Here is a 26,400-nt window from a genome sequence, read left to right as displayed (position 1 = left end):
AATTCATGAATTTTAAGGCATTTGTATTTTAATATTTTGAAATAGTCCTAATAATAAAACACATATACAGTTAACGAAAATTAAGCAAGTATAGGCGTGACCTGGACTGGCTGGACTTTGGTTGCATCTCGCTGTCTGCCTACAACAGCTATGCTTTTAAACTATTTCAGGCATTTGTTGGGTGACCGAACAGGTGAAGTTGCCATGTTAAAGCAAATTCTTTGCTTCACCATCAAAAAGCTTCACTTATTGAGACCTTAATAGAAATACCAGTAAGACGCCTGAGGGCGAGAAGCGACCTCGCCCTTTAGCACGCATCCGCCTGGGTGACAGCAGACATGGGCGAGCGCTGGCGCTTTGGCATGGGTGCTTATTGGGTGGTCAGATCATTGTGTGTGTGTGTGTGTGTGTGTGTGTGTGTGTGTGTGTGTGTGTGTGTGTGTGTGTGTGTGTGTGTGTGTGTGTGTGTGTGTGTGTGTGTGTGTGTGTGTGTGTGTGTGTGACGCAACTTGGCCTGTTGTAGCGCCACCATGAGGCTGATTTGAAAGCTGTCAAGTGGCATTTCGGCTTGGGATATCCGTGGATATGCACGGCTTGGGATACACTGCCATGTCTTCCTTCTCACAATGCATTTCTTTCATGTTTCCAAGGGATTCGATTTCCCAAAAGTTGCGTAACTGATCTGACAGTGCCTGTTCCTCTCCGACATGTGCATCACTTATTCACTTCAATGTCCACAACTTCAGTTATGATATTTAGCGTGGTGACTTGTCCTTGCACCAGCCATCCAAATACACTTTCCAGTGCAATTTCATTCAGTCTCTCCATTTTTCGTGTGACCATTTTCCAATATTGGTCTCCGCCAATTAGGACTCCTAATTCCACTGCATGTGTGTGTTGTGTGGTGTGTGTGTGTGTGTGTGTGTGTGTGTGTGTGTGTGTGTGTGTGTGTGTGTGTGTGTGTGTGTGTGTGTGTGTGTGTGTGAGAGAGACGCAACTTGGCCTGTTGTAGCGCCACCATGAGGCTGATTTGAAAACTGTCAAGTGGCATTTCTTCCTCAGCCATAGTGGGAATAGGCCGGCATGCACGGCTTGGGAAGCCGTGGATAAGCATGGCTTGGTAAGCCGTGGATATGCACGGCTGGGGATATCCGTGGATATGCTCCTGAGGAGGAGGATTCTAAAAAGCCTTGTTTATACTTCACTGTGCAACGGTCCTATATGCTGGAAAATAGCAGATATGCAAACTCACAGCACATCTCATTCAAGTGTGTGTGTGTGTGTGTGTGTGTGTGTGTGTGTGTGTGTGTGTGTGTGTGTGTGTGTGTGTGTGTGTGTGTGTGTGTGTGTGTGTGTGTGAGACGCAACTTGGCCTGTTGTAGCTCACAGCACATCTCATTCAAGTGTGTGTGTGTGTGTGTGTGTGTGTGTGTGTGTGTGTGTGTGTGTGTGTGTGTGACGCAACTTGGCCTGTTGTAGCGCCACCATGAGGCTGATTTGAAAACTGTCAAGTGTACAAGGTTTGATGAGGTCAGATCAACATATGTCAGAACAGGTCAGCTCCATGGAGATCTAAGGGTGGCAGCCTTGAGTGTACAGGGTTTGATGAGGGTCCAGGTAGGGCCGGGCCTTAATTTTCGGGCCTGTTGGGGAAGGATGGATGGGGAAGGATCAACATATGGAATGTCAGAACTCAGAACAGGTCAGGAGATCTAAGGGTTTGAGGTCAGATCAAGCCCCCAGTAAGGCTATCCAACGTTGATGCTGCCACTACCTACTGGCGAAAAGTGGAACTGCAGCTCGTTCATGGAGGTTGGACGGATGTCCCAGCAGGACCTCAAATTTGAGGTCCGGGCTTAACTTCCACTCACTTGAGCCATTGAGTTATAATTGTACTTCCAGTAGTCTTCTACTCCACTACATCTCAGAGGCAAATATTGTACTTTTCCTCCACTACATTTATTTGAAAACTTTAATTTGATTATTATTACAAAACATTCAACATTAAACACTTCAGCCCTATACTGTAGATCTACAAATTCACAATGCATCTCATCGCGACACATGGTGAGCTTGTAGATGGGCTATTTTTTTAAATATTTTTATTTATTTGAAAACTTTAAATGGCACAGTGAGTACTTTCTACTTTTGGTACTTTAAGTACATTTTATGCCAATAACTTGAATTCCAGACTTCTATTTGTAAGGGAGTAGTTCTACATTGCAGTATTGATACATTTAAGTTAAACATTTGACTATTTTCCACCACTGCATTCATGTGAAGGCCCCTGTCCTTTCTGGCTGTTTGAGTGCAAACATCTGGAACCAGATAGCAGACAACATAATATGCCACTGTTTTCTTATCCACTTTTATTTTCCATTAAACCAGGCTATAGTATTATTAACATAATTGCATCACTGTCATCATTTCATGGATCATCAGTGTTGTCAGACATCATATTACTATGGTCAAGTACTTACAATAATGAACAGTGTAAAGAATTAATTAAGACTGGTCAAGTGCATTGTACAGAAGAAAATATATATATCAAAGGCTTGACATAGGGGAAAGTCATTTGTGACAGCATTCCTCCATTGACTTTTCCTCTTCAAATTCCAAATGAAACAAACTCACCTACCTCAGCTCACTGTGGACGTTTGTGATTAGGAGAGGTCTGAACCGATGGCAAAGTATTACCCAAGCACATTGTCATTATGGATGTCTTTTTACGTGCTTGAGTAATTCGAAAACCATGTTTTAATATCCCTTTAATGAATGTAATAGGATCCTAGGTTCCGTATTAAATTCGTTTAAATTTCTCTCCAATCGTACCCAGTGCCAACAGTGGGAGACAGAGATGACATGGAGCTCTGGAGCCCTCTTCAGCTACAAACAATGAAGTCTAAAATGACCCCATTTACACTGAATTCACACCAACAGCAGAAAGCGGGATTCCACCAAATGCATGTGTCCGAGTTGTGAGTGGCACCCTTGTAAATAAGCGAGTTGTGGCAAAGCGTGTGCTCAGCTGCTCCAGGAGGCTCCATTCAGCAGCTGTGCCTGGTAGGAGAGCTCACAGGCAAGGAGAGCTCACAGGCAAGAAGGAAAAGTACAGAACATGGTAGCTTGTTTGTTATTATCATCTATAAACTATAGGCAAGAAATTGGCCATGCAGTTGCTCAATCTTGATTCATTTCACATCTACACATTTGGGAGATTAAAACTTTGTTTGTAAATATTCAGTAATCTTCCATACAGTGTGTACAGTATGCGCAGTCCACGCCTATTTCAGACCACAGCACGTTTTCTGGTTGGCTGCCACTATCTCGTCACAATGCAGTAGCGACAAAGTTTCACTTTTATCGACTCTCTGCGTCCTGCCACAGTGGGAGTAGCTGCCGGTCCGCGCAATAGACAAGGCATTTGAACATCAATGTTTTCATTTTAAGTGAAATGTGTCTGCTGGTGTGAATTCAGCGTTCCACATACTGTAATATTATCATGCAATCGGTATCTGGGTGAGCAATCTTATCACACACTTAAGCTTTACCCCTATGAATCTCGTTATCTTCACTGGCCCCCCAATGTGTGATAAAGATTGGGGGCAGAATGGATCAGTTCATGATTTATGCCATATGTTTGGCAAAACAGGTCCACCTGAAAATGTAGGAAATTAATGATAGAAAATCTGAATGGAATGTGTAAAATCTGACTGATACATCTTGATTACATGACTCCAGAGATTATGTGTACCGATTTGTGTGAGCTGGAGGAGTCGCAGCAAAAAGTGTTTTTGGAAGAAAATGCAGGCACAAATGGATGGGGTCTAAATGGTGAATTGGAACAATTTGGCATGACGGTTCTTCCTTTATAATAATTATTACTGGGAGTGTGTGTGCAAAGTTTCACATCAATTGGTCCATCGGTGCTTAGCTAGTTCACGGTCACACCGACAGACAGGACACGGACAAAAACATAATCTCCAGGCTTTGGCCGTCCTGCCTGGCGGAGATATTGGTTACAAGAAAGTGTATAAAAATCAGCTTCAAGTACTGGTCTGGTACTGTAGGTCACAATGCATACCATACCACCTTCAAGTGGGGTCATAATAACGTAACATCTGGAGACAGATTGCATGTTAATACCAGGTGTAAATGGGGGCCTATCATACCCTCATTCATGGTGGCTAATCATAGGGCCCTGTCTCTATCAATAACCACTCAATTGACTCCTGTTAAGTTTGTAAATAGCACGTACACCAAATCCTGAAAAAATGAATAGGTATTGGGTTAGGTAAGTCACAATCTCTACTACATTAAGTCCACTAACTCATCTAGTCTCTCTCAGTGGAGATTGGTCTTCTAGTAATGGGTGTTGTGTATCGATACGTTTCTCAGTAGATACACAAATGCAATACTTTTTTCTGCTTGGGATTAGCATAAAGGAATGTTGTGGCAGTCAATATTCTCTCTCCAGATTGTTTTCTATCTGCTATGGCAACCACCAATCACTCAATTAAATACATTAAACTGTGAGGTCTCTAGTTATTTATTTCTATCTGTTTGTTAAACAGATAGGGCCTCTAGTTATAGGCAGGTCTGTCAGACCAGACAATTATGCTTAATTATGACATAAATAGGACATAAATAATGCTAGCTCCAGGCCAGATTTAGTAACTGAACTTTACCACGTTTCAAGGCTATTCTGTGTTTTGTTGTTTTTTGCTCCTTTAATTGCGAGCACTACTGAATAACAGAGCGTTCAATAATTGCAAAATGTAAGAATATAATCAAACATCTACAAATTCAAACAATGTCCTGTGTGTTCTCTAGAAAGATACATTGTAAGTACTCTGTCATGTCAACCTTGCACCATACACTTGCACTTAATTCGTACTTCATCATTCTGTATGACAATGTTGCCCAGAGAACATCAGTAATTTTCTGTGAGCGACCCTGTCATACAATGAAGTATAATTTAGGCTTTACACAACCGATCACCTTAGAAGTTAACGAAGCTAAGTTTAAGGTATTTATTTACAATACAAACTCCCACTCAAATAAACCCTACGTCTCTGTGCATGTCTTCTTCTAGAGGTATATGTCACATCATGTGTCCTGTTTTAACAGAGGACGTATGGAGCAGACATGGATCAAATACTACTTGAAAATAACTCTAGTGTTTGCTTTAAATCTCTTGGACTACCAGAGGGTTGGGGTTTACCACACCGTGTGAGCTAAGCTTATTTTACCATGCTTGCTGTGCTTTCATTCTCGAAACTTTCTCGCAATCAATTAATTGAGCACAAGCCTCCAAGCACTTCAAACGAGCAAAAAAAAATCACTAGGTATTTGTTAATCTTCATGTTTAACCCATGTTTGGTCTGCTCTGCTGTGTAGTAAGCAGCTGGTGTCTATCAGACGGATAGACTGGAGCCAGCAGGACAGGGTGCAGCAATGCTGGTGTTTTGCATGTCTCTAAGTGTGTGTGTGGGTGTGTGTGTGGGGGGGGCAACCGCCACCTGATCCTAATGAGACGATGCGACAAAGTGCCACCACGTTTGAACGACAAAATGGAAACCTATGATGTCAAATGCTGGACAATCAAGCAACCCTGGTGCGTTAGGAGTTACTGGAAGATGATAATGCTCAGTAAAGCTGTGTGTTGTCACCTTGGTTCTTTTGTCTCTATCTACACAACCAGTCACAGAGCCAACGGTTTTTCCTCATCTCTCTCTCTCTCTCTCTCTCTCTCTCTCTGCCCACCTTTCTTTAGGTCTGCTTTGTCTCTCCAACACTCTGTGTTTCTGAATCTCGGCTGCATGGACATGAATAGTGCTGGCTGTGCGGCGGTAGGTTCCACAAGGTTAGGGGAGTGACATCATAATGACGCAGTGACCGCAGCCCTTTTTTTTTAGGTCGCCGGGACATTTAGGTTTCTGGGTTGGGCGTGGCCAGCAGCGGCACGTGGTCCCGCCTCCGCCGGCCCAGCGGGGGGCGGCGGTACTGCTCCCCGTCGGCCAGCGTCTGGGGCAGCGGCTTCCTCTTGCTCTCTGGGAGCAGCAGGATGGAGAGAACGGCCAGCAGGGCCAGGGACGAGTAAACCACGTGGTGCAGGAAGTAGCCATAGTGGTTCCTCAGGTCCATGATGGGAGAGCTGAGGCGTCCGACGCACCCCAGGGCCAGCACCACCCCGACACCACTGCCCCTGGAAAGACGGAGGCATTCACATCGGTTTCTATAGGACATGTACTGTACTTCTATATGACAGAATGATGACTAATTGTGTAACATTACAACCGAAGCGCTGAAACGGTTCAAGGCTGCAAAGTGGATGTCCGCCTCCCGCCCACTTCCATTTCATCTATGCAGCCACGTAAATATGCTATCTATAAGTTGCTCCTTAGTGGAAATGGACATTTTCCTGAATGGAAATGAGGAATGATGATAATGCTCCTGCCTTCCAGACACATAAGACATTACATTACCAGAGATTAAAATAGGGTGCATTTTGCATCCCAAAACGCAGTTTATAGTTAAGGGACGCAATAAAACAACAACCTCCGCATCCACAGGATGTACTACTGCACTCAGCATGTACAGTAAAAATAATACTGTTTTCTACATGAATATAACCACATTATAATCATAAAATGAAATGGGAGTTAAATGCTGCAATTTGTAAAAATGGCAAAATATGACTAACGTCGTTGAAGTGGGACTCATCTAAAAGACCATCCCTGCATCCCGGGACTCATTACATTGAAAACCTATTTACATCACTGCATTACCAATGAAGATTGATGGATTCCTCTGCTGCCCCTCCCCCCTCAATGTCCTGCATTTTCCATATTGTTCCGATTCCTTTTGGTAAGTTGCGCTTCCTTTTTCTAAACACAAATTGTTAACCCCAACCGTACCAGCAAAAATGTGAAAGAAGTAAAAGGTACTGTAGGCTGTACAGGTGTCATGTTACCTGACAATGGTGGGCATGATCTCAGCAGTGAAGAGGATGCAGAGGGAGGCGGTAGCCTGCGAGGAGAAAAGGCCCATGACGGAGAACACTGTGATGGCTGCTTCGCTTAGATCTAGAGAGGGAAGGAAGGCAGCACAGTAAAAGGTTAAATGGTTAAGGTTAAAGTCCTACTATTTGTCACATACACTGCTGTATGCGAGATTTGTTCCCCGCATTTGACCCATCTCTTGGAGCGGTGCGCTGCTCTCGGGAATCATTTGCAGTTGATCTAACCCCTAATCCAACATCCAATTGATGCTTGAGTGCCTGCCAAGCAGGGAGGCATTGGGTCCCATTTTTACAGTCTTTGGTATGACCCAGCAAAGGATCGAACCTCGACCTCCCAGTTTCAGGGCAGACACTCTAACCACAAGGCCACTGAGCTGCTTTCAATAAGCCTTATTGAAACTCTGTAGTATGACGGTGTTGCTTGGAGAAAACAATGAAAAAAATTTAGATCAGTTATTTCTGGCAAACGACACCCTCGTAAATTCCCATGACACACATTGACAGTGTATGTACTTTTTTTCATGTCATCATGATCACCTTAGTAATAATTTATAAACAAGGTAAAATAATGACTACAGTTCATACAGCAGCATCTTACCACTGCCTACAATAAAGGTGGCCTTACACTAGCCGATAATCGGGCATGTTTGACGCTAGGAGGGTGCCCGACTCAATCAGGAGCGATTTAGTGAGAGTGTATAAAAGATCATCAAGAATGTTTGATATTTGCTCTGCCCCGCACTGCCCCTGCAACCCCCCTCTCTTCGTCCCCTCTCCTGGAGAGGAGAAGGGGAGAGGGGAGGGGAGGAGGAGAGGTCCTCCTCCCCTCCCCTCTCCCCTTCTCCTCTCCACTCCACTCCACTCCCTCGGGGCCGAGAATCCTTGGGTGCACTGCGCCCGAGTTTTAAAACCGTGTAGTGTGTGCTGCATAAAATAATCAGGCCCGATTATCCTGTAGTGCTATTAGATTTCAGATTGAAAAAAATAGGCTAGTGTAAGGCCACCTTTAATGCCAACACAACAGTCTTTGGTTCTGGATTAAAGTTTACTACCTGGCACGGCTTTGACTTTGACTGCCACTGCAGTCTGCAGTGCCCTATATAAAGTGGGGTGTCATACCCCGTTTCAGCCACCAGGTGGACTCTGAGACACAGGCAACAACAGGGCTTCAGGGTAGAGGTAGGTAATAGGTATAGACTAAATTAAAAGGTTGCTTATTGGCAGAAGCTTGCCCTTTTCTGGCGGGGTGGGAGAACGACCACTCGTTCCCTGAGCAAGGCACTTAAATGTAGTGTTAAATAGCTCTATACTATGATGGTACTTAATGCTAGACTGACTGTTTTCTTCAGTAACAGGAGTCTCTCCAGCTCACTGGTCAACAGAAAATACATTTTCAGGTTGGGAAACTAATTTTATCCAATCAGGACAGGAGAGATCGAACTCACACGGGATACAGGATAAACGAATTAAATTAGAAGTGATAACAAATTTTAAATGAGCAGACAAATTTGGAACTGTAACCACTATCAAATTTAAGCTCTCTCCTTATTGGCTGACAATTTGCAACACACCTGAAAAAAGTATTTTCTGTTGATTTAAGAGCTGTGGAGACAGGGAGACCCCTGACTGTTACGGAACAAACACTCTTTGGGTATGCGCGTGACATCATCGTCATACCCGGAAGTTATGCAGGAAGTGCAGGAACACCTACTAGGAGGCGAATATGGTTTCATCTGCGGGTTTGAGTAAATGGTGCGCTACAGCCTACACCTAAACCTAACCCTAACCTTAACCTCTGTAAAACTATACCTAAACCTAACCCTAACCTTAACCTCAGTAAAACTATACCTAAACCTAACCCTAACCCTAACCTTAACCTCAGTAAAACTATACCTAAACCTAACCTCAGTAAACTATACCTAAACCTAACCTCAGTAAAACGAACGCAATGGCTGGGGGGTGTTTCCAAGAACCTGAATCCACAGATGAAACCCTTTTAGCTACTGAGAGGCAAAAAAACGACTTTATGGCCTTGACAGCCCATACATCCAAAACAGAAAAGTCTAATGTGATTGCATTAGACTACATTAAACTCACTTTGCCACTCACTTTATGCATGCGCGTACCCAGTCCATAGCAATGATTACTATCAGAATATAGTGCTTTAACATTATTATTTTTTGGTTTTCACCTAAACGTATTACTTTACCCTACCTTTTAAGTGTGTGAATAGGCATCCACCCCGGCGGTAAATAAAGGCTGGACTAGATTATGCTGATAACAGTTTCAACAACGTGTTTGAACAAAAGAATCCCCAAAGGGAATCATGTGTTTCCGTCAACAGAATTCACACCCATTTTCTTAGCCAAATGAACTCTAGTGTCCATGCCTGCTACTCATAATAACAGGCAAACATTTGGCAAAAGTTGCCGATCTACAGGCTATTTGGGGCAAAGAGATTCGGTGTAGCAGGGGGAAAAAGGAGGGGTCCAAGTACAGGCCCCGGATACAGTCTACTGTAGGGTTTAATGGTTAAACCTCTTAAACCCCAGGGGGGTCCAGGAGGGAAAATAAAAAATATCTGAGTTGGAACCTGAGACCTTGACCAGCCCCATTTACCCGCTGAGAGCTGTTCATGAGGTGGACAGCCGCTGCCCCCGCCGGCGGGGGATAAAGGCATTCAACATGAATATAGCTTATACTATATAATCCACTGTTAAATCACAGAGATTTGAAAACCATTTGTCATTGCATTAATGTACCGGTAGCTGAATTACTCAACAGTGTCATATACTGAGAGCATAAAGCCAGTACGGTGAATGTGTTAAAGTACAAAACTATTAATTAATAGCAACAATAGGCAATTTATTTGCCAAATGTTCATGTATTCATGCTGAATGTTTGGCATATTACGACATACCCAGAATAGGGATGCTATGGTTCAAGTAGGGCTGTAGTACTAAGTAATGGGTCTCAGTCTCAAGAACACCATTTTATGGCCTGTCTGACTGTCTCGTAAGACTGACACTCATTTCTCCAATGCTATACGTTTAAGAAATGTACTGCCAATATAAAAGCGCTATTTTGGTTTTTCTCAGATGTATTATTGAATAAATTACATACCTTCTTGAACGATTACTTAATTATTTGAGTAATTTTGGCATACAAATACATTTCAAAATAGATGTGTGTTTGTTTTAGTTCTACAACTTTGTGTCCATCACACACTGTGTACTAGAGTTCTCAAACTATGCCCGAACCCGACCCGGCCCGACCCGACCCGACATTTTAGGGCCGGGCCGGGCCTAAAATGTATGCTAATCAGTAGGGCCGGGCCGGGCCTGGGGCTCCATGAAAAAAAAATATATTTATTGAATTTGTTTAGAATAATAAAAATAATAGTTCTGTTCTGTCTGTTTGTGTATTTATCTATTATGAAGATGGTGCTGACTGGCATTTCACTTTTACTCTGTGTAGAGTTCTCAAATTCTGCACAAACCCGACCAGGCCCGACCCGACCCGACATTTTAGGGCCGGGTCGGGCCTAAAATCTATGCTAATTAGTCGGGCCGGGCCTAGGGCCTGATCAGTTAGGGCCCAGTTAGGGCCGGGCCTTAATTTTCGGGCCCGATGAGAACTCTACTGTGTACTACAGTGTGTAGCCTAATGCAGATGGTGTAGATAATTCATTTAAACATACTTTTGAATACAGACTGTTATATAGGCCTAATCACAGTAAAGTGTTACCTAATTCTGAGTTTTTCAAAAGTCAGTCAAGTATAATTGCAGTGTTTCAGATCTAGTGTTTGCTCATTCTGAACACCTAAGGTAAATCAAAACTATTATCAGCTTCATGTCAACAAACTCAGTTTGCAGAATATTCTGTCAGAGTGAGCATTAATGGGAAAATCGTAGACCAAACAAACAAATTGTTGAGTAATCTTTGTGAGGTCAACAATGTTATTCTGTGTCCCTTTGTCTTTACAGGACCCTGGAGTTAAAGTTAACCTCCACGACAGACAGACAGACAGACAGACAGACAGACAGACAGACAGACAGACAGACAGACAGACAGACAGACAGACGGACACTTATGAGTGAACTAGCTTCATCAGTCATCATCCACCATCTGTTGTCAAAGCCACCAGCCTTCCGCAATTACTAAGAGGGGTTCATTTGAGGCGACCTGACCACCTATATATATCCTAGTCCAGTGGTTCCCAAGTGGGGTCCGGGGACCCCAAGGGGTCCTTGGGAGAGTTTCAGGGGGTCCCCAGCTAAATGATAATTAGGAACCAAATGGACCCTAGCGGGTCCATTTGTACACTCTCAAAGTTCAATTAACTTTGATTTTACAATATACATTGGGGTCCCAGAGATAGAAATGCCATTAAATGGGGCGCCTAATTCAGGTCAAACCTGGAGTCCTTGAAATGAAAATGGTTGAAAATCACTGCTAGAGCCGTAAAAATCTTCTCTTATGAGGGTTCTTGGCATACATTTTCTAATGGGGGTCCGCGGGCTAATGAGTGTCAATTTGGGGGTCCTTGACATGAAACAGTTGGAAAACCATTGTCCTAGTCTAGTAGTCGGAGCAAATTGCCAGAGCAAAGTAGCCTTTAACCCATTTTGGGCGGGAACCCCTTTTGGTATTAGGATTATGTTATGCTTTAGCTATTGAATAATAGCAGATCTACAAGCTCATAGCGCGCCACCGAGTGGCGCGCTACGAGCTTGTAGGTCTGCTATTTTTGAAAATTCGAAGAACGACTGACATAGAAACATAGCTCTTTCAGAAAACTGCCTGCATCTTTTCGACCTACACTCCATCAGCCCCAGGAGGATCAGCGACGCCAGGCCCGTCATCGTCATGCCGAGCAGCAGGATGCCGCGGCGACCGCAGCGGTCCACGGTCACCCACAGCAGCAGCCAGGCCACGCCCCCCGCGCACACCGACAGCAGGTACGTCCAATAGAAGCCGGGCGCTTTGCCCCGGACGTCGCCGCGGAACGAGCTGTAGCAGTGACTGATGCCATGGGAGATGAACCTGAGGGAGAGAGAGAGAGTAAAGGAAATGAAATGGGAAGGGCTTGTTGTGCACTTCCAACATGTCATCGCTGTCGGGGCGGAGACCTTGTATGTCCAAAACCGTTCGTTTTAAGGAAATGGGAAAATAACCTGTGTTCCAATGGATCCAATATAGTTATTATTTAGTCACAAGCTCTTGTAAATACCTTTCCTTGGTTAAATATGTATTACCACAGACAGACTTAACTGCTTTCAACGAAGGGGGATATTAATTTACAAAACATAAAAGGTTTAAATATAGTGATACAAGTTTTCTGACTGACAGCAATAATATCTACAGTATACTGTATATCCATAGTATCCTCCAGGAATTAATGTATGCATGTGCTTGTCTGTGCACGCAAGCGCGCGCGCACATGCACACACACACACACACACACACACACACACACACGACGGGTGTATTACTGAGGGACCAAAGAAATGCATGTGTGTGAAGTCGATCGGATGAGTGGTTCTCCAGAACCACATTGCTCGGGCATGCATATCTTGCGAACCATTCTTCCGATCGACCTTTGGTGCGGTATATTGCTGAAGATCTATGGTGGTGTCAAGTGTGCATTTGATCTGCGGCCTCAAAACAGGACACTGGCCAAACTGCAGTAGGTTCCGTGTCTGTGCAGGAAGTGTGCCTCGAGGGCAGAGGGGCGACTACTCCTCGGCAGTGTTGCAGCATAAATGTCAGCGCCCCTGGTGTGGGTGACTTACGAGGTAAAGCCAAGCACACAAATGTTCTTCCAGATGTTCCTGCTATGAAAGAGCTCGGGGTAGGACAGGTGTGGACAGGAGGATGAAGCCGGCTCTGAATCCAGCTCTGCAGGGTAAGGAAAACAGGACAAATGTTTCCTCAAACAAGGTTTTGCCAGATTTGTTTCAGGTTATTTATTGGCTTCGGAAAGGCTGGCAATAATAACCTTTCATAACTCTAGTGATAAAGTAACAGGCGGATAGACATTATCAAAGGAAACTTTTCTTAAAATAAGAGCAAAGACACCTCACACACACACACACACACACACACACACACACACACACACACACACACACACACACACACACACACACACACACACACACACACACAAATACATACCAGTGAAGCTTTCATCATCCCGTATGTCTCTGCTGGAATTCCTTCTCTCGCTGAAGGAGTTCATGTCCACAGATCTCTCAGTCAGCAGGAGCCAACGTGGAGACTCTGGAAACACCCCTGGAATACTGCAGGAATGGAACCACAAATCACAGGCACGGATCACTGCTCTATGTCTGGGAGCCTTTACATTAGTTGAACCACATTATAAATCCCAGATTTTGGATGACACTTTTCCACCTTTTCCAATAACACATTCATGGGGAGTTTGGGGACGGGATGTGTAAACATCAGTTTCTTTCTTGGTAAATCCAATCTTATTGAACTCATGAGATCTCTCAATTAAAGCCACTACAACATTTTAATTTGTAGTTGATTTGTTAACTAATCTTGGAACAGCAAAAATAGGAATTAAAAAAATTCCAAAAAGGTAAACAAGCGGTGGACAAAGTACTCACATTTCCATTTCTTTATTGTGGAATCATCAGAGCATTCAATGCTCCGATGAAGGCTGCATAGCCGAATTTTTGGAATTTTTAAAATTCCTATTTTTTGATGTATACTGGCACTCCACTGAAAACCATTGCTGATGCGCAACCTCTTTTTCTCATTTAGTAATCTTGGAACAGGTCTTGCATGAACAGCGGACCTTAAACAAAGTAGCCTTTAATGCATTCTGAGTTTCTGACACAAGCTATGGCTGGCTGTGACGGGGGGAGGGGGGGGGGGGGATTGCAATCGATACGATCCAACAAAGCTCTCAGCAAGTCAGTTTGCATTTAATCAAATGATCATCAACTTCCTGCATTCTCCTGTCCTCTCCTGTTTGTCTGTGTAGTACAGACGCACGCACACACGCACGCACGCACGCACGCACGCACGCACGCACGCACACGCACACAAACACAAACACAAACACACACATCCCGATACACGTTTTGTACAAGTCACAACACACACACACACCAGACAGTTTCCTACCTGTAGGTGAGGAAGAGTGTGAGTGGGGCGGCCCCGGTGCCCAGCACGCCCCTCCAGGACTGGCAGCCAAGCGCCACGGGCAACAGCAGCAGCTCCCCGGCCACGGTCACCAGACCAGACAGCATGGTCACCAACATCCTCAGAGACGGGTCACACAGCTCCAGACCTAACAGTCACACACAGACAGTCACCAAACCAGACAGCATGGTCACCAACATCCTCAGAGACGGGTCACACAGCTCCAGACCTAACAGTCACACACACAGAGCGGCAACGGACAAGCACACTCAATGTCAGTGCGGCAGAGTATTTCAATAGATGTAGTAGCATCTCTCCCTTGTGTGTCAGTTACATGTTACGCCAAGTGAGGCTCTTCAGTAAAATAAATGGTACTGTTAAATGTTCCTTTAATTTAGAACTATAGCCACCAGCCAGATGCTAAGAATCCTCAAGACATGGTGGCAGCTAGGTTTCAGGACCTGGTCAAAAAAAATATCACAACCTTTGAGTTGTGAGAGCAAAGATAATCCGCCATGATCCATTTCAGTCCCTCTGACGTTTTTGAGTTAAAATCACTTCAAGTAGAATCCTTGTGTCGCAATTACACCTCTTTGTGGTGTATCCATGTATCCATTACAACTACTCCACAAAACTAGACAAGTAAGACGCGCAAACGCGGGAAGCGAACGCAGCTCGTAAATTGCAATAACAACAATTAGAATAAATTACTTACTTTTTTTTTCTTTTTAGTTAGTAATTTTTTTAAGTTTTCTACTGTGTGTGTGTGTGTGTGTGTGTGTGTGTGTGTGCGTGCGTGCGTGCGTGTGTGTGTGTGTGTGTGTGTGCTACAGCTGCGCCCTCTGGTGGTGGGCGGGTGGTGTCACAGCGGGACAGACAGACAGACACACACACAGACACGATCTGCAGGGTCTCATAGTTTCGCAACAAAACAAAACTAATCTTGGTTGATTCAAAGTTACTCACGCATGATATACAGAGAGAGGTAGGCTCCAGCACTTGCAGCAGCCAGGCAGAAGCGCATTGCAATGAAGACGGAGGGTTTAGGAGAGACGCAAACCAGCACCCCAAACACCACAGACAGAGTCAGGGAGATGAGCAGGGCCTTGGACCGACCGAGCCTAACGGAGAGGAGAACAGAGAAAGTCACACATTAGATTCATGTCAAATAGAATTCAATACTATAGTACTTAGACTTTCATTAGTATATGTTAATATACTAATGGATACACATTTCCAACAAGACCTTTAACAAAATCAGTTCTATGTCAAAAGCAAGTATGTCAATGTATAGAGAGAAGATTGTGATGATTTATAATATTTACCATAATTTGTCATGAGCGATTTGTCAATTTGTCAAACTCGCACTTGTTTTTTTTTACAAAATAACACAAAATAAGCTCTGAAGATTTATTGTCACAAATATAAATCCTGTTCTTTGCTGTAAATAAACTCAAGCTGTATTTTCCACACAGACTGTGTGAAATGAGCCTTCAAGGAGCTGCCTTAGGAATCTGGAGGCCCGTTTCAAGACCAAATATGCCCCCCCCCCCTCCATATATACCTATGACATAATCTTTCTGTTGATACAGGCATATTGATGATACAAATAGCGTTGACTGTTCAATATCATGTCATGTCATTACTCTCGACAATTACGCAGCAATAATACCTCTCCTCATCCTGTCGTCCCTTCACAATAAAGTGTCTCCCCTTTACCTCCCAATTCCGCACATTTTACCAAGGTTAATATTATTAACAGGAAATAGGTGTAACTTAACATCGTGGGAGAGACCAAGGCAGCGAGTGAGCGAAAGAGAGAGGGCCAAGACTGGCGGGGAGTTGACTGACACCTGCCGGTCAATTGAAACTGGTGAAACACAGCAAAGGCCTCCTATGAGCCCGGTTACGCATGCTGCGCATGGAGTTAGCCCTCGCAACAACTGTCCACGCAAAGGTAAACAGGATGCCATAGTCTTGCATACGCTAGTACATTATTTACTGGCTTTGTACGCCACATTTGTCCTTGCAAAAGTTATGTCATCTGATAAAGCCTATTTGACACTATAAAGCAACACCAATAAAAATGATTGCCGGGGCGGTAGCAGTTCCTCTAGTCTAGGCAGTGTGGTCTACACAGCTATTGATTAGAAGAAACAACACTGGCAGCCACAATAAATCTATGACTGACTTAATCTGAGGAATTGAAGCTATACAGTTTTCTGATACTGTAGACAAGTGTATGCGTTTGTGTTGTTCATTGTGACATATGTCACCGAGTTAAGTTAGAGAACAAGACAATGGCGGAACTTGATAGTCATTTCATTAGAGCAGCTCGATGCAAACTAACTTGCTCCCTTGTGTTGATCCTTCAGGATGAAGACAGGGGTTTAGTGGACAGGGACTACAAGGGATTTCTATAAATAGGTTTTTATTCTTTTTTTCAATATTTGTTTTCATATTGACACAGCGACTTGACACCAAACAACGTTCAGCATCACAACCAATCACAATGTGTGATGTCACCCTGACATCACACATCAATGACCAATAAATCCACAGCATATCCGTTCACTGTCAGTGGAACATGTTCACCTGACCATCCCCTCTGGCTATTGGATCTGGGAGATGGCAAGCGAATTTCATGCTCATATTTCAATAACACCAACATGTTTTTTTTGTTTTTTGGCTTTCGCCTTTATTATATATTTTTTATGGAGGGACAGACCGTAGGCTGACAGGAAATGGGGAGAGAGATGGGGGTATGACATGCAGTAAAGGCCGTTGGGATCGGGAGTCGAACCCGCGGCACACTGCCATACTGGATTACGAGCCAAGGTGCCTGGACCGCTGAGCCACGGCCCAGGCCATGTTTATTTATTTTTTTACGATGATTGACAAATGGCCCAAAGTGAGAGTAATCATTTACACACCGTTTATTGAAAATAACCCCCATCTGATGAGCTTGTCAGCACTCGGAAGTCTGATATGCTAGTTTTAAATTCTGGTCAGAGCAGATGAATCATTGAATTCATTCAGCAGTTTTTATTAGTAGTAGTAGCAAGTTTCACATAATACACAAATGTAGGCTTCTAAATATATATATAATTATAAATAAATAGCACTCTTGTTCTGGCTGTCATTCCATCCATATATTCTGCTGAAATGTAATATTTATTGATGTAATCCACATTTTAATGCTACTCATAATGTATGTAATGTTTTCATATTTTGTCAAGGTGCGCTGTCAAGATATTGTCATATTGAGCGCGTGTTATACATTAAGTGTGCTGTCCCACGTAAAAGAAATACACAGGATAGATGAAGATACACATGTTCATATACAAACTGCAGTTGTGTTGGTACGTTCTCTCGCTTCCTGTCTCTTTCACCTCACGTCTGCGTTTTCCACAACCAACCACAAATACGTGTACCCAAAATGACACAACAGCGTTAAGCTTCTTGTGTTGCATATACAGAGACGTTCCCACCGCTAATGGCCACGTTTCGTACCCAGCTGATCCTCTCCACCACAATTTACTCAAGTATCCATGGGAAAGACACGCCTTTGCGTGTACTGTGTGCGTACTAGTATGTGTGTATGTGTGTTACAGTTACCTGTCGGCAGTGAAACCAAGACCCAGACAGCCAGTGAGGACCCCAAGGATGAAACAGACTTCCTCCACAGGGACCAACCAGTACTGACCACACACCAGGTCCCACTGCACAGAAGGAGAGGAATAGATTATTATTCTTTTGAGGGGGGAGGTTCAATACATTTCTTGTTAGAACATCAGTCAGCCGTCAGTCAGAAGGGTGGAGGGCGGGAGTGAGGAATAGTGACACAGAGGAACTGTAAAAGACACAAATGGATAGCTGTACACATGGATGACTCATGCATGATTAAGTTGAACAGTGAAAAATGAGGAGGAGGAGTTTGTTGGGTAGCAGTCCGCAGTGAACTGTGCAACTGAACTGTGTGCTTCTGGGGTTTAGTTGCTTTGGCAGCTTGCACGACTCCATGGTTTCCATGAATGCATTTATTCAGTGTTTATATAATAAGAACACCTGCAGCCTCAAAATAATATGTGAGGCTCGGGTTTTCTTGAAACCTACAGCCAGTCCTTGTATCTCAAAACACTGTCCGCAAAGCCAGCAGCCCCTCAAAACCCAAAATGAAATACGGTACACTCAAATGTGGTTCGTCCAGAGAAGTTCTTAGTTGTGGCTTGAGAGAATCAGTTTTCAGGGGCACTCTGGTGGCTCATCTTGTTAAAGACATGTTTTACATAATCATATAGTGATTAGTGATGTCATAGTATTAATTATATCGGTGATTGTATGGCCATCTTATGAAAGCAGATAATGACAGGTACTGTACACAACAGAGTATAGCTACAGTACAGGGGAAATATTTATTTTCTCATCTGAAGAGAAATTCTGCATTTGCTCTCAGATAAGAGGGCTTTTTATCAAATTAAGCCAAGCCACTGATTTGCATCAACAGCTGAGCTCTGCTAACACGCCGATGACCGCTGAAAGCAAAGTGATTTTAATGATGCAGGGAGGACTCAAGTGCCCTTTTTGAGTACAGACTGGGGGCTGATGGGAACAATGCCTCATGTAATTGGTGCCCATGCATATATAGACACATGAAAGCCTGTCAAACACATCACACACACTCATTCTATCGCAGGGCGGGGCCATGGACATATAGCGCAACACGTGTTCTGAGCTAGTAGTCTGGCAAATTGACAGCACAGTTACCCATACAGGCCATACGGGTGGTGTGTGTGCGACAATAGTGGAGCAAAAAAATGCATCCAAACAAGTTCAGAAACTACCCAGACTGGTTTTGTGAGTGAGTACAATAAGCTGAAGAAGGCTCTCGGGGCCGAAACGTCCTTATTGTTGTTTGCTGCTGGGGGGAAACAAAATAAAGCTTTAATCCTTCCAGGATACTACGTGAGTGCAGGTATTATTTTCTATATGAGAACAATAAGCACCATAAGGCATATTGGAGCACCATTTGGACCGCTTGGAATTCTGTCTGTCGACTCAACTGTACACTTATTTAAACTTGAACCTTTAACTACGCAAACTCACATATTATTATAAAATATATAAAGATTATGTTTGGAATAATATTATTTTCATGGCATTTTAATTTTTTAATAATATAGGCTACATTGTGCCGACTGCTTTGACAATCCTATACAGTCATGAAATGGATTCACAAATACAGTAGAGGAAGTATAATGCTTAGCTCGTTGAACATTGATCAGAGATGTTCGTCAGAGTACGCTTCTGGCTAAGTGACACATTGTTATTGATCAGTGGTAGAGGCCACTGGTCAGCTAACTTCCTGCTTTGCTGCTTGGGAGACTGCAGACTCAAGCAAATGGGCAGTACAGGATTGGATTGTCACGACGACTTGAGTAATACTCGCTGAGCTAAAACTGAGCTGGGGCCTGGGTATGTCTGTCGCCGTGTCTTTGTCTCTGTCTGTTCAGTTGGTCAGTCTCTCATTTTACTTTTAGTGGAAACTGTGGGATGGAAGAAACTGAGACACTATGTGCACTTTGTGCAGACACACCAAAATACATCTGCACAGCCTCCCTAAAAAGTGTTTATATTCACTTAACCACAGTGGGGTGGAGGATTAGTGGAGACCGAATGTAGTCAAGGACTGGGTGTGGTTCTGGCATCAGTATGCAATGAATTCACACACGTTCAGCCCACAAAACTCTGACTACAAGGCTGGGTGGAGTGGGCAAATCTCCTGCTGAAGCCATCAGTCATAGCTAATCATTAGTGTCAGACAGTCAGAGTGCACCATAAGGAATCTGTGATCTTCGGTGTTACATGCATGTTAATGCATTATACGTCTCTATTAAGCCCTAAAAGTGACACGTCATATTACAGATTATAAATTAGGCTTTACTGCCAGGGAGCTTCTCATGTTGTGCCTGTATCATTCCTCTGGATCTGGTATCACCACAGTTCATCAGAGAACCTGTGGGGAAACATGGACGTACTGTTCTGTTCTGCACTGCACACTGTGCACAGGGGGGCGGGGCAGGGGCATATCAATCAACATGATCATGTTGGGAAGAGATTCAGGCCCTTCCTGAAGTGAGGAATCGGAGATTCGGGAACTCTCATCAATGAAGAAACAGGATACTGTACACTGTGTACTGTACAGGATACTACTCTACACTGTTAGTCTAAAATGCCCACTTTTATATGGAGTACAATTATCAATACGTTTTGTTAAAATGTCATCCTGTGGAAAGTTTCACTCTCCCTTTGTTTAGTGGGATTAGGTCTGAGACCAGCAGCATGAACAAATCCCAAAGCCGTACTTTTTCTGGAAACGTTCCAAATTGATCTAATACAGTTATTGTTTAGTCACAAGCTCTTGTTAATACTATTAAAGTACCGTCAGACTCAAGCACTTACAATCTGGTGTCCCTATTTATAAGTGAAAACTTTCAAAACAAATTCTACAAGCTTTTTTCTACCTTCACTGTTATATAACGAAATATAACATAAGCCATTCATGTATGATGAAAGAATCATAAAAAATATGAAACACGGAGATACAAGCTTTCTGCCCGACAGAGACGATATATGAACATAGTACATTGTATTGTCACTGGGACTTTAGAATCAGTTGAATAAACCCTGGAGGCTTGACAATATTCCTTTAGTCTCAAAATCCCTGCTTACAATAGGAGTCTCTCAACACAACTAATAGGCTATTAAGTCACCAAAAACATTACATCCTGTATTCAACATGACTCGTCCCACTGTATCTAACTATAGGCGTGCCCTCTAAAATAACAAACATAAAGTGACTGAATAACACTCCCTGTCCCTCCTTGGCTTCTGCTGCTGACATTTCCTTGAGGAGCAAAAGATCCCAATGATCTACTCAATCACCAACGGCAGAAATAGAACCAACAGCTTCCAATTATGTTTAACTGTACAAAAATAAAATAATAAAATAAATGAAAACAAAACAAAACATATCCCTTATGCTTTAGCTATTGAAAAATAGCAGATCTACAAGCTCATAGCCCGAGTGGCGCGCTATGAGCTTGTAGGTCTGCTATTTTTGAAAAATCGAAGAACATCATTTTTAGAATCTGATCTCAGGTCAAAATGGGTTAAAGGCATAATCCATATGTAGTGCTTGCTAGTTGCTAGTTTGCTACATAATGCTGCTCAAGCTCAACATCATGTCTGCAGACCGTTACCTCGGTGACGATGTTGTTCTTCAGGCCTTCGGTGACATTGTAGTCCCAGCCGGCCTCACAGTCCACCACGGCGGACTGGCTCCCGTTGGCGTACTGCTTGCACTGAGACAACCTCCAGCTGTCCCCGGGCCTCTCCCCCTTCTCCCAGGGCAGCGAGGCGTTCAGGACCTGGGGGGTCGGGGTCGGGCCCGGCAGGTGGCAGTGGTGGGGCGGGGACAGCGTGATGAGGGGGTCCGAGGACAGGAGGAACGCCAGGAAGAGGTTGGGCAGGATGGACAGAGCGATGAGCACCTTCTGCTTCTTCCTGCCCAGGGCCAACACCATCACCTCCCCCGTGGGAGGCAACGACGGCGGAGCGGGCAGCGAGGAAGAGGAGGGCGCCGGGGAGGAGGGGGTCGGGGAGGACGGGAGGGACGGGGGGGGTGCCGGGCAAGGGGACGGGGAGACCAGAGGGGGCGAGCCCGGTGAGGTCATCGTCAGGGTGTGGGGCTGGGAGTGGTAGTGGTGGTCACTCCTGTCACAGAGGGAGGGAGATATGGAACTCTGACAGAAAAGAAAAATATATATATTGTTTTATTTTATTTTTTTAAGACAATAATACTACAACTCAAACACTACATTACAGCCTTCATATCATTTTAAAGGTATATTCAGTGATTTCACTTAATTCAAATATCACTTATTTTTTTGTTTTGTTGAGATAATACTCCCTACTATAGAGTGTGCTGGCCATATAAGGAGTTCCTCCCTGTCCCCAGTTAACCCCTGGGGGTCAAAAAACCTTAGGTTTCGTTTTTGACTCTCTATCCTGATTGGACGAAAGGCTGGGTCCCACAGCCAAAAACGAAACCTACGGTTTTTTGAGTGAAATCACTGAATATACCTTTAACTTGAGATGCTTAGTGCCTTAAATTAATCACTGAAGGATTCATGATGTGTGTATACCTGATGATAACCACTCACGTGCACTCAGTCAAACATTTCCCAGTACAGACTAGTACAAGCATGAGAGCCGAACCATTCTGGCTTAGCAGGTTTTTATATCAGATCATGTTCATGTGTATTAATTTATTACTTGACAGTCATCTTGTTCAGTAGGCTGCAGTACATTACTCTATCTGCTTGGCATGTGGTTTGCAGAATTTCAGATATGTGAAAGGTTCACAATTAAGATTATTACTCACAGCAGCAGGTGTGCCATGCAATTGGTGTGCGTGCCTAGCCTGGCACAGCGAGACTTCATCTGCCTGCAGCGCAGTGGTAGATTAGTATCGCAACACGAGGCTAGTGCGTGCCATCATCTGCCATGCAATTCCATGACTAACTTGTGCAGTTAGATTCCAGGGACTGAACACAGGTTACTACCTGAATTGTTATTAAAAAAGACCTCTTCGCCCATTTCCAACCCATCTTCATCTAATTAGTACTCACTGATGCTCCTTGCTAGACGGAATTTCTCTCTATGGATTGGTCTGTGTCTCAGAGGAGGGCTGTGTTGTACAGTTCAGAAACCAGTGACATCACCACTGGCCAGGTTTGGTCATTCCAAGAACATTTTAAACTTTTGTTGTTTTTCTTAAAAGAGTTCTATTTCAGCATTCTAACTCACCAGCAAGATAAAGGCTGTGGTTTCTATTAACTTGGAACTTGGAATCTCTCCCCGTCAATGATGTCATTGGTTGGCAGGTTTGTGAACTGTCACACCACAACCACAACCCACCAATGAAACACAGAGTGAGAGGACAGAAACTGTGCCATCTTACAATGAGCATTAATGAGGAGGACCAATTATATGAATATACAAAATGGCCTTTAATAGCACCTTGACAGTCATGACGTATTTGTGCCCATAACAAACAGACCAGTGTCAAATAGCTCTATAGGACTTCTAGAACAAAAACGTCAGGATTCATTGGCTGACTTCTCTTTGTTGTTGTGTAGGGCTATAGCCTATACACAGTACAGTACACACCCCATGCCATGCGGCCCGTCATATTGAACACACTGCGCTTTATACTAGTATCGGGCCATATGTGCACATTGCTGCTATGGCAGCCATAGTGTGTTGTGTGTGTGTTCCATGCAGAGGCCCAGGAAGTCTGCAAAAGGAATTCCACAGGGTTACGTAAGAGAATTCACACCGAGGGGGAAAGTAAGTGCGTGGAGGGAATAGAGAGAGTCTGAGACAGACTGACAGACTGAATGCCCTCGTTATATGAGTGTAGCCTACTGTCTGTAAGTATTAATAAGATGACAGCTGTGTGTGTGTGTGTGTGTGTGTGTGTGTGTGTGTGTGTGTGTGTGTGTGTGTGTGTGTGTGTGTGTGTGTGTGTGTGTGTGTGTGTGTAATATATGTGTGTGTAAATAAAGTGATGATGACGTGAATAAACAATAATAACAACTAAGCATGGGTTGGTGTCGTATTCTTTTCTGACAGACGCGCGCCAGTGCGCCACCTGCCCCGGACACACATCAGGCGATCGGGGATTTTGGACAGGACACAATGTTGCTGTGCATGAAAAGGAGAGAGAGAGAGAGAGAGAGAGAGAGAGGTGTCGTGGCTGGTTGTTGTCAGTGTCACTTACCCCCGTCAAAGACCGCTCTATGTGTGATGATGGGATCTCTCGTTGTCACCCTCAAAGGTCCAAAACATCGCGGAGGGAGGAGGACCAAGACATGACCGTAGATTCAAATGCAAATGCACCGCATTTGCCTTCACCGTGTCTGTCTGTCTGTCTGTCTATGCGACTCCTTTCCAGTAGACCGTGTCTGTCTCTTAATATTCCAGGGACATATCCTGACTGTGAGAAGTGGTGTGTTCTGTTGTGCCACCACACCAGTGCCACCACCGGCGATGCCGTGCGTTGAGACACAGCAAGGACACAGCCAGCCAGGAGACGGAGCCTTTTATTCCACTTTGGGGATGATGATGCGATGCGATCCGACGCGTAGCCTAGGCTACAAAAGACTGGATGCTCGGACTGTTGGTGCCTTTTGGTCCCAAGTTTATGTCTGCCGACATTACACGAAATAATTAAATAATAACATCATCTTAAAGGGGAAAGGCGCGTCGTCGTCGACTCGTCGGTTGCTAGAGCCACATTTGGAACAAAGACGGCTGGGTGGAAACCTGCAGGCTGCATTGGCAGAAGCCTGGGTGTGAGAGAGACAGAGAGAGAGCGGGTGGGGGGGGGGGGTGTAAGGGGGTGGATAAAAACCGACGATCCTGCTCGTGGAAAATCGTCTGAATTCGGATAAGGAGACGTCCCCTTTTTGTACTGCTGCTGCACCTTAGCCTGGTGACGCGACGTTAACTGCACCTGGGGCTCTCTGTCACATGGTGGCGCCATAAAGCATCGACCCAGTCTCTTCTGACTCAAGACTGAAAGTCAAGAGGGCAGTGGTTTTCAAACATTTTAATTTCAAGGACCAAGGCTCCAAAAATCCAGAAATGACCCAAACAGCTTCCACCAACATTTAAGTGCAGTAGCATTATTTACAGCAAAGGCCTTATGTAACAAATAAAAATAAGACGACCTAGGCATTTAAGATTAAATAAACTATTAAACAGTCTACCCTGGCTTAGACAAGGGCCCTGGCGGCAGATCTCCCCTAGGTGCTTTACAGCTTGTTGGTTGCACCAAGCCCAACTGAATCACTGCCCTTGCAGCCTCCCTCTTAAAGAGGGAGTGAACCCTACCACATGGTATGAAATCAATTAACAGTCAATTAACCCAGATATACGTTCCCACTTGATGTTTTGAGCAATGTGTTTATATTTTGTGCAATGTGTAATGTATATATATTTTTTCTGTAGGCCTACAGCACTTTGGTCGGCTGTTGACTGTTTTTAAATGTGCTTTAGAAATACAATCGACTTGACCTAACTTTCAAATGATATTGTACAATATAAGTTACATTTCTCACTCATTATATTCAAAAGACCATTCAAATATTGCTCTTAAATGAAGACAGACAACAGAGTACACTACACACCCCTCCTCTACAATAGAGAGTATGTACAGGCATGATTTCCCCATCAGGACAGCCCCACTCATCTAGACTGAGTGGCAAAACATTGAGCAGCATGGAGTGTTGGAGTTTGGAAGCGTACCACGTGTTTCTAAATGTCACATAATGCAGGAGGCAGAACAATGTTGTGTTATAGAAAACAAGCACTTCCAAACTCTGACACTTAGGTCACATTCTCACCTAATACTTCGGTAGACTCGGATGCGTATGGGCGGAGAAATGGGATTCTTGCATATTTAATTTGCTGCGGTTTGCCTTCACACTGTCATGATCCGATCAATTGGAAACGCAGCAGGGTGGACTTTTATCAATGTGTTCCATTCATAAACTAGCCTACACAGTGAAATCTATGGTGATAAAATTACACTCATAACGTGCATGTGTCGTGCCGTCTGGGACCCCCCCCCCTCTCTCTCTCTACGCACGCAGCCGCCACACACTGTTCTTTTGGGCATGGAGGCACAGCGCTGCATGAGCGCACTGATATAACTCCCCAGTCCCCACACAGTGACAGCACTCCATGTTTACGGCACGCACAGACAGACAGACAGAATATTCTGTAGGCTATAATAGGCTACACTGCAGTGTTTTGATGTGTTTTCTTAAGCAATTGATTAATGTACACGTCCTCATTTCGATCAGGGCTTCAGTCTCCTTATTCGACCACGTCTATCCACAGTAACGGGACATCTTTGCGCTGTGTAAAATATGCCTTCTCCGTCTCCAACTGTGTTCAGCTCCTCACCCGCCACATTATGTTTGCTTCATTTCCTTTATTTACTGCGTATTGCATTCACACCTGCACCGAATCGTAGTCAAGTGCGATTGGAAGCGAAGCGAAACCCACGTTTTTGGGCGGAGTAAAATGCGATTCTTTGCTGCGCATTAGGATTCGAATGAGCCTT

General features: G+C 44.1%; 1 protein-coding gene across 2 annotated transcripts; it reads right to left on the bottom strand.

The window, feature by feature from the left end:
• Positions 1-2,354: 2,354 nt before the first annotated feature.
• slc22a17 (solute carrier family 22 member 17) lies at positions 2,355-24,611 on the bottom strand. 2 transcript variants are annotated; one of them, XM_083778607.1, is made up of 10 exons: positions 24,045-24,611; positions 21,464-22,004; positions 17,820-17,923; positions 15,168-15,322; positions 14,184-14,349; positions 13,206-13,330; positions 12,821-12,926; positions 11,848-12,071; positions 6,977-7,088; positions 2,355-6,208 (listed from the first exon to the last, which is right to left on the bottom strand). In XM_083778607.1, exons 2-10 carry the CDS (start codon positions 21,935-21,937, stop codon positions 5,932-5,934), a joined length of 1,743 nt encoding a protein of 580 aa, XP_083634733.1. In that variant the 5' UTR covers positions 21,938-22,004; positions 24,045-24,611; the 3' UTR covers positions 2,355-5,931. The 2 variants fall into 2 exon arrangements, with proteins under 2 accessions (XP_083634733.1, XP_083634732.1); XM_083778606.1 differs by having other exon boundaries at positions 21,464-22,006; positions 24,049-24,611.
• Between the last annotated feature and the right edge of the window lie 1,789 nt (positions 24,612-26,400).

This window comes from Protomyctophum parallelum (assembly GCF_964188405.1).
Source record: "Protomyctophum parallelum genome assembly, chromosome: 12".
Taxonomy (NCBI): Eukaryota; Metazoa; Chordata; class Actinopteri; order Myctophiformes; family Myctophidae; genus Protomyctophum; species Protomyctophum parallelum.
Note: the sequence above shows the minus strand (reverse complement) of the source record. Positions and strands in the feature narration are given on the sequence as shown.

Coding starts and splice junctions, on each gene's coding strand:
- slc22a17 (XM_083778607.1), bottom strand. CDS start 21,937: ATGACCTCACCGGGCTCGCCCCCTCTGGTCTCCCCGTCCCCTTGCCCG. Junction 17,924..21,463: donor AGAACAACATCGTCACCGAG/GTAACGGTCTGC, acceptor CCTTCTGTGCAG/TGGGACCTGGTGTGTGGTCA. Junction 12,927..13,205: donor GGATGATGAAAGCTTCACTG/GTATGTATTTGT, acceptor CTTACCCTGCAG/AGCTGGATTCAGAGCCGGCT.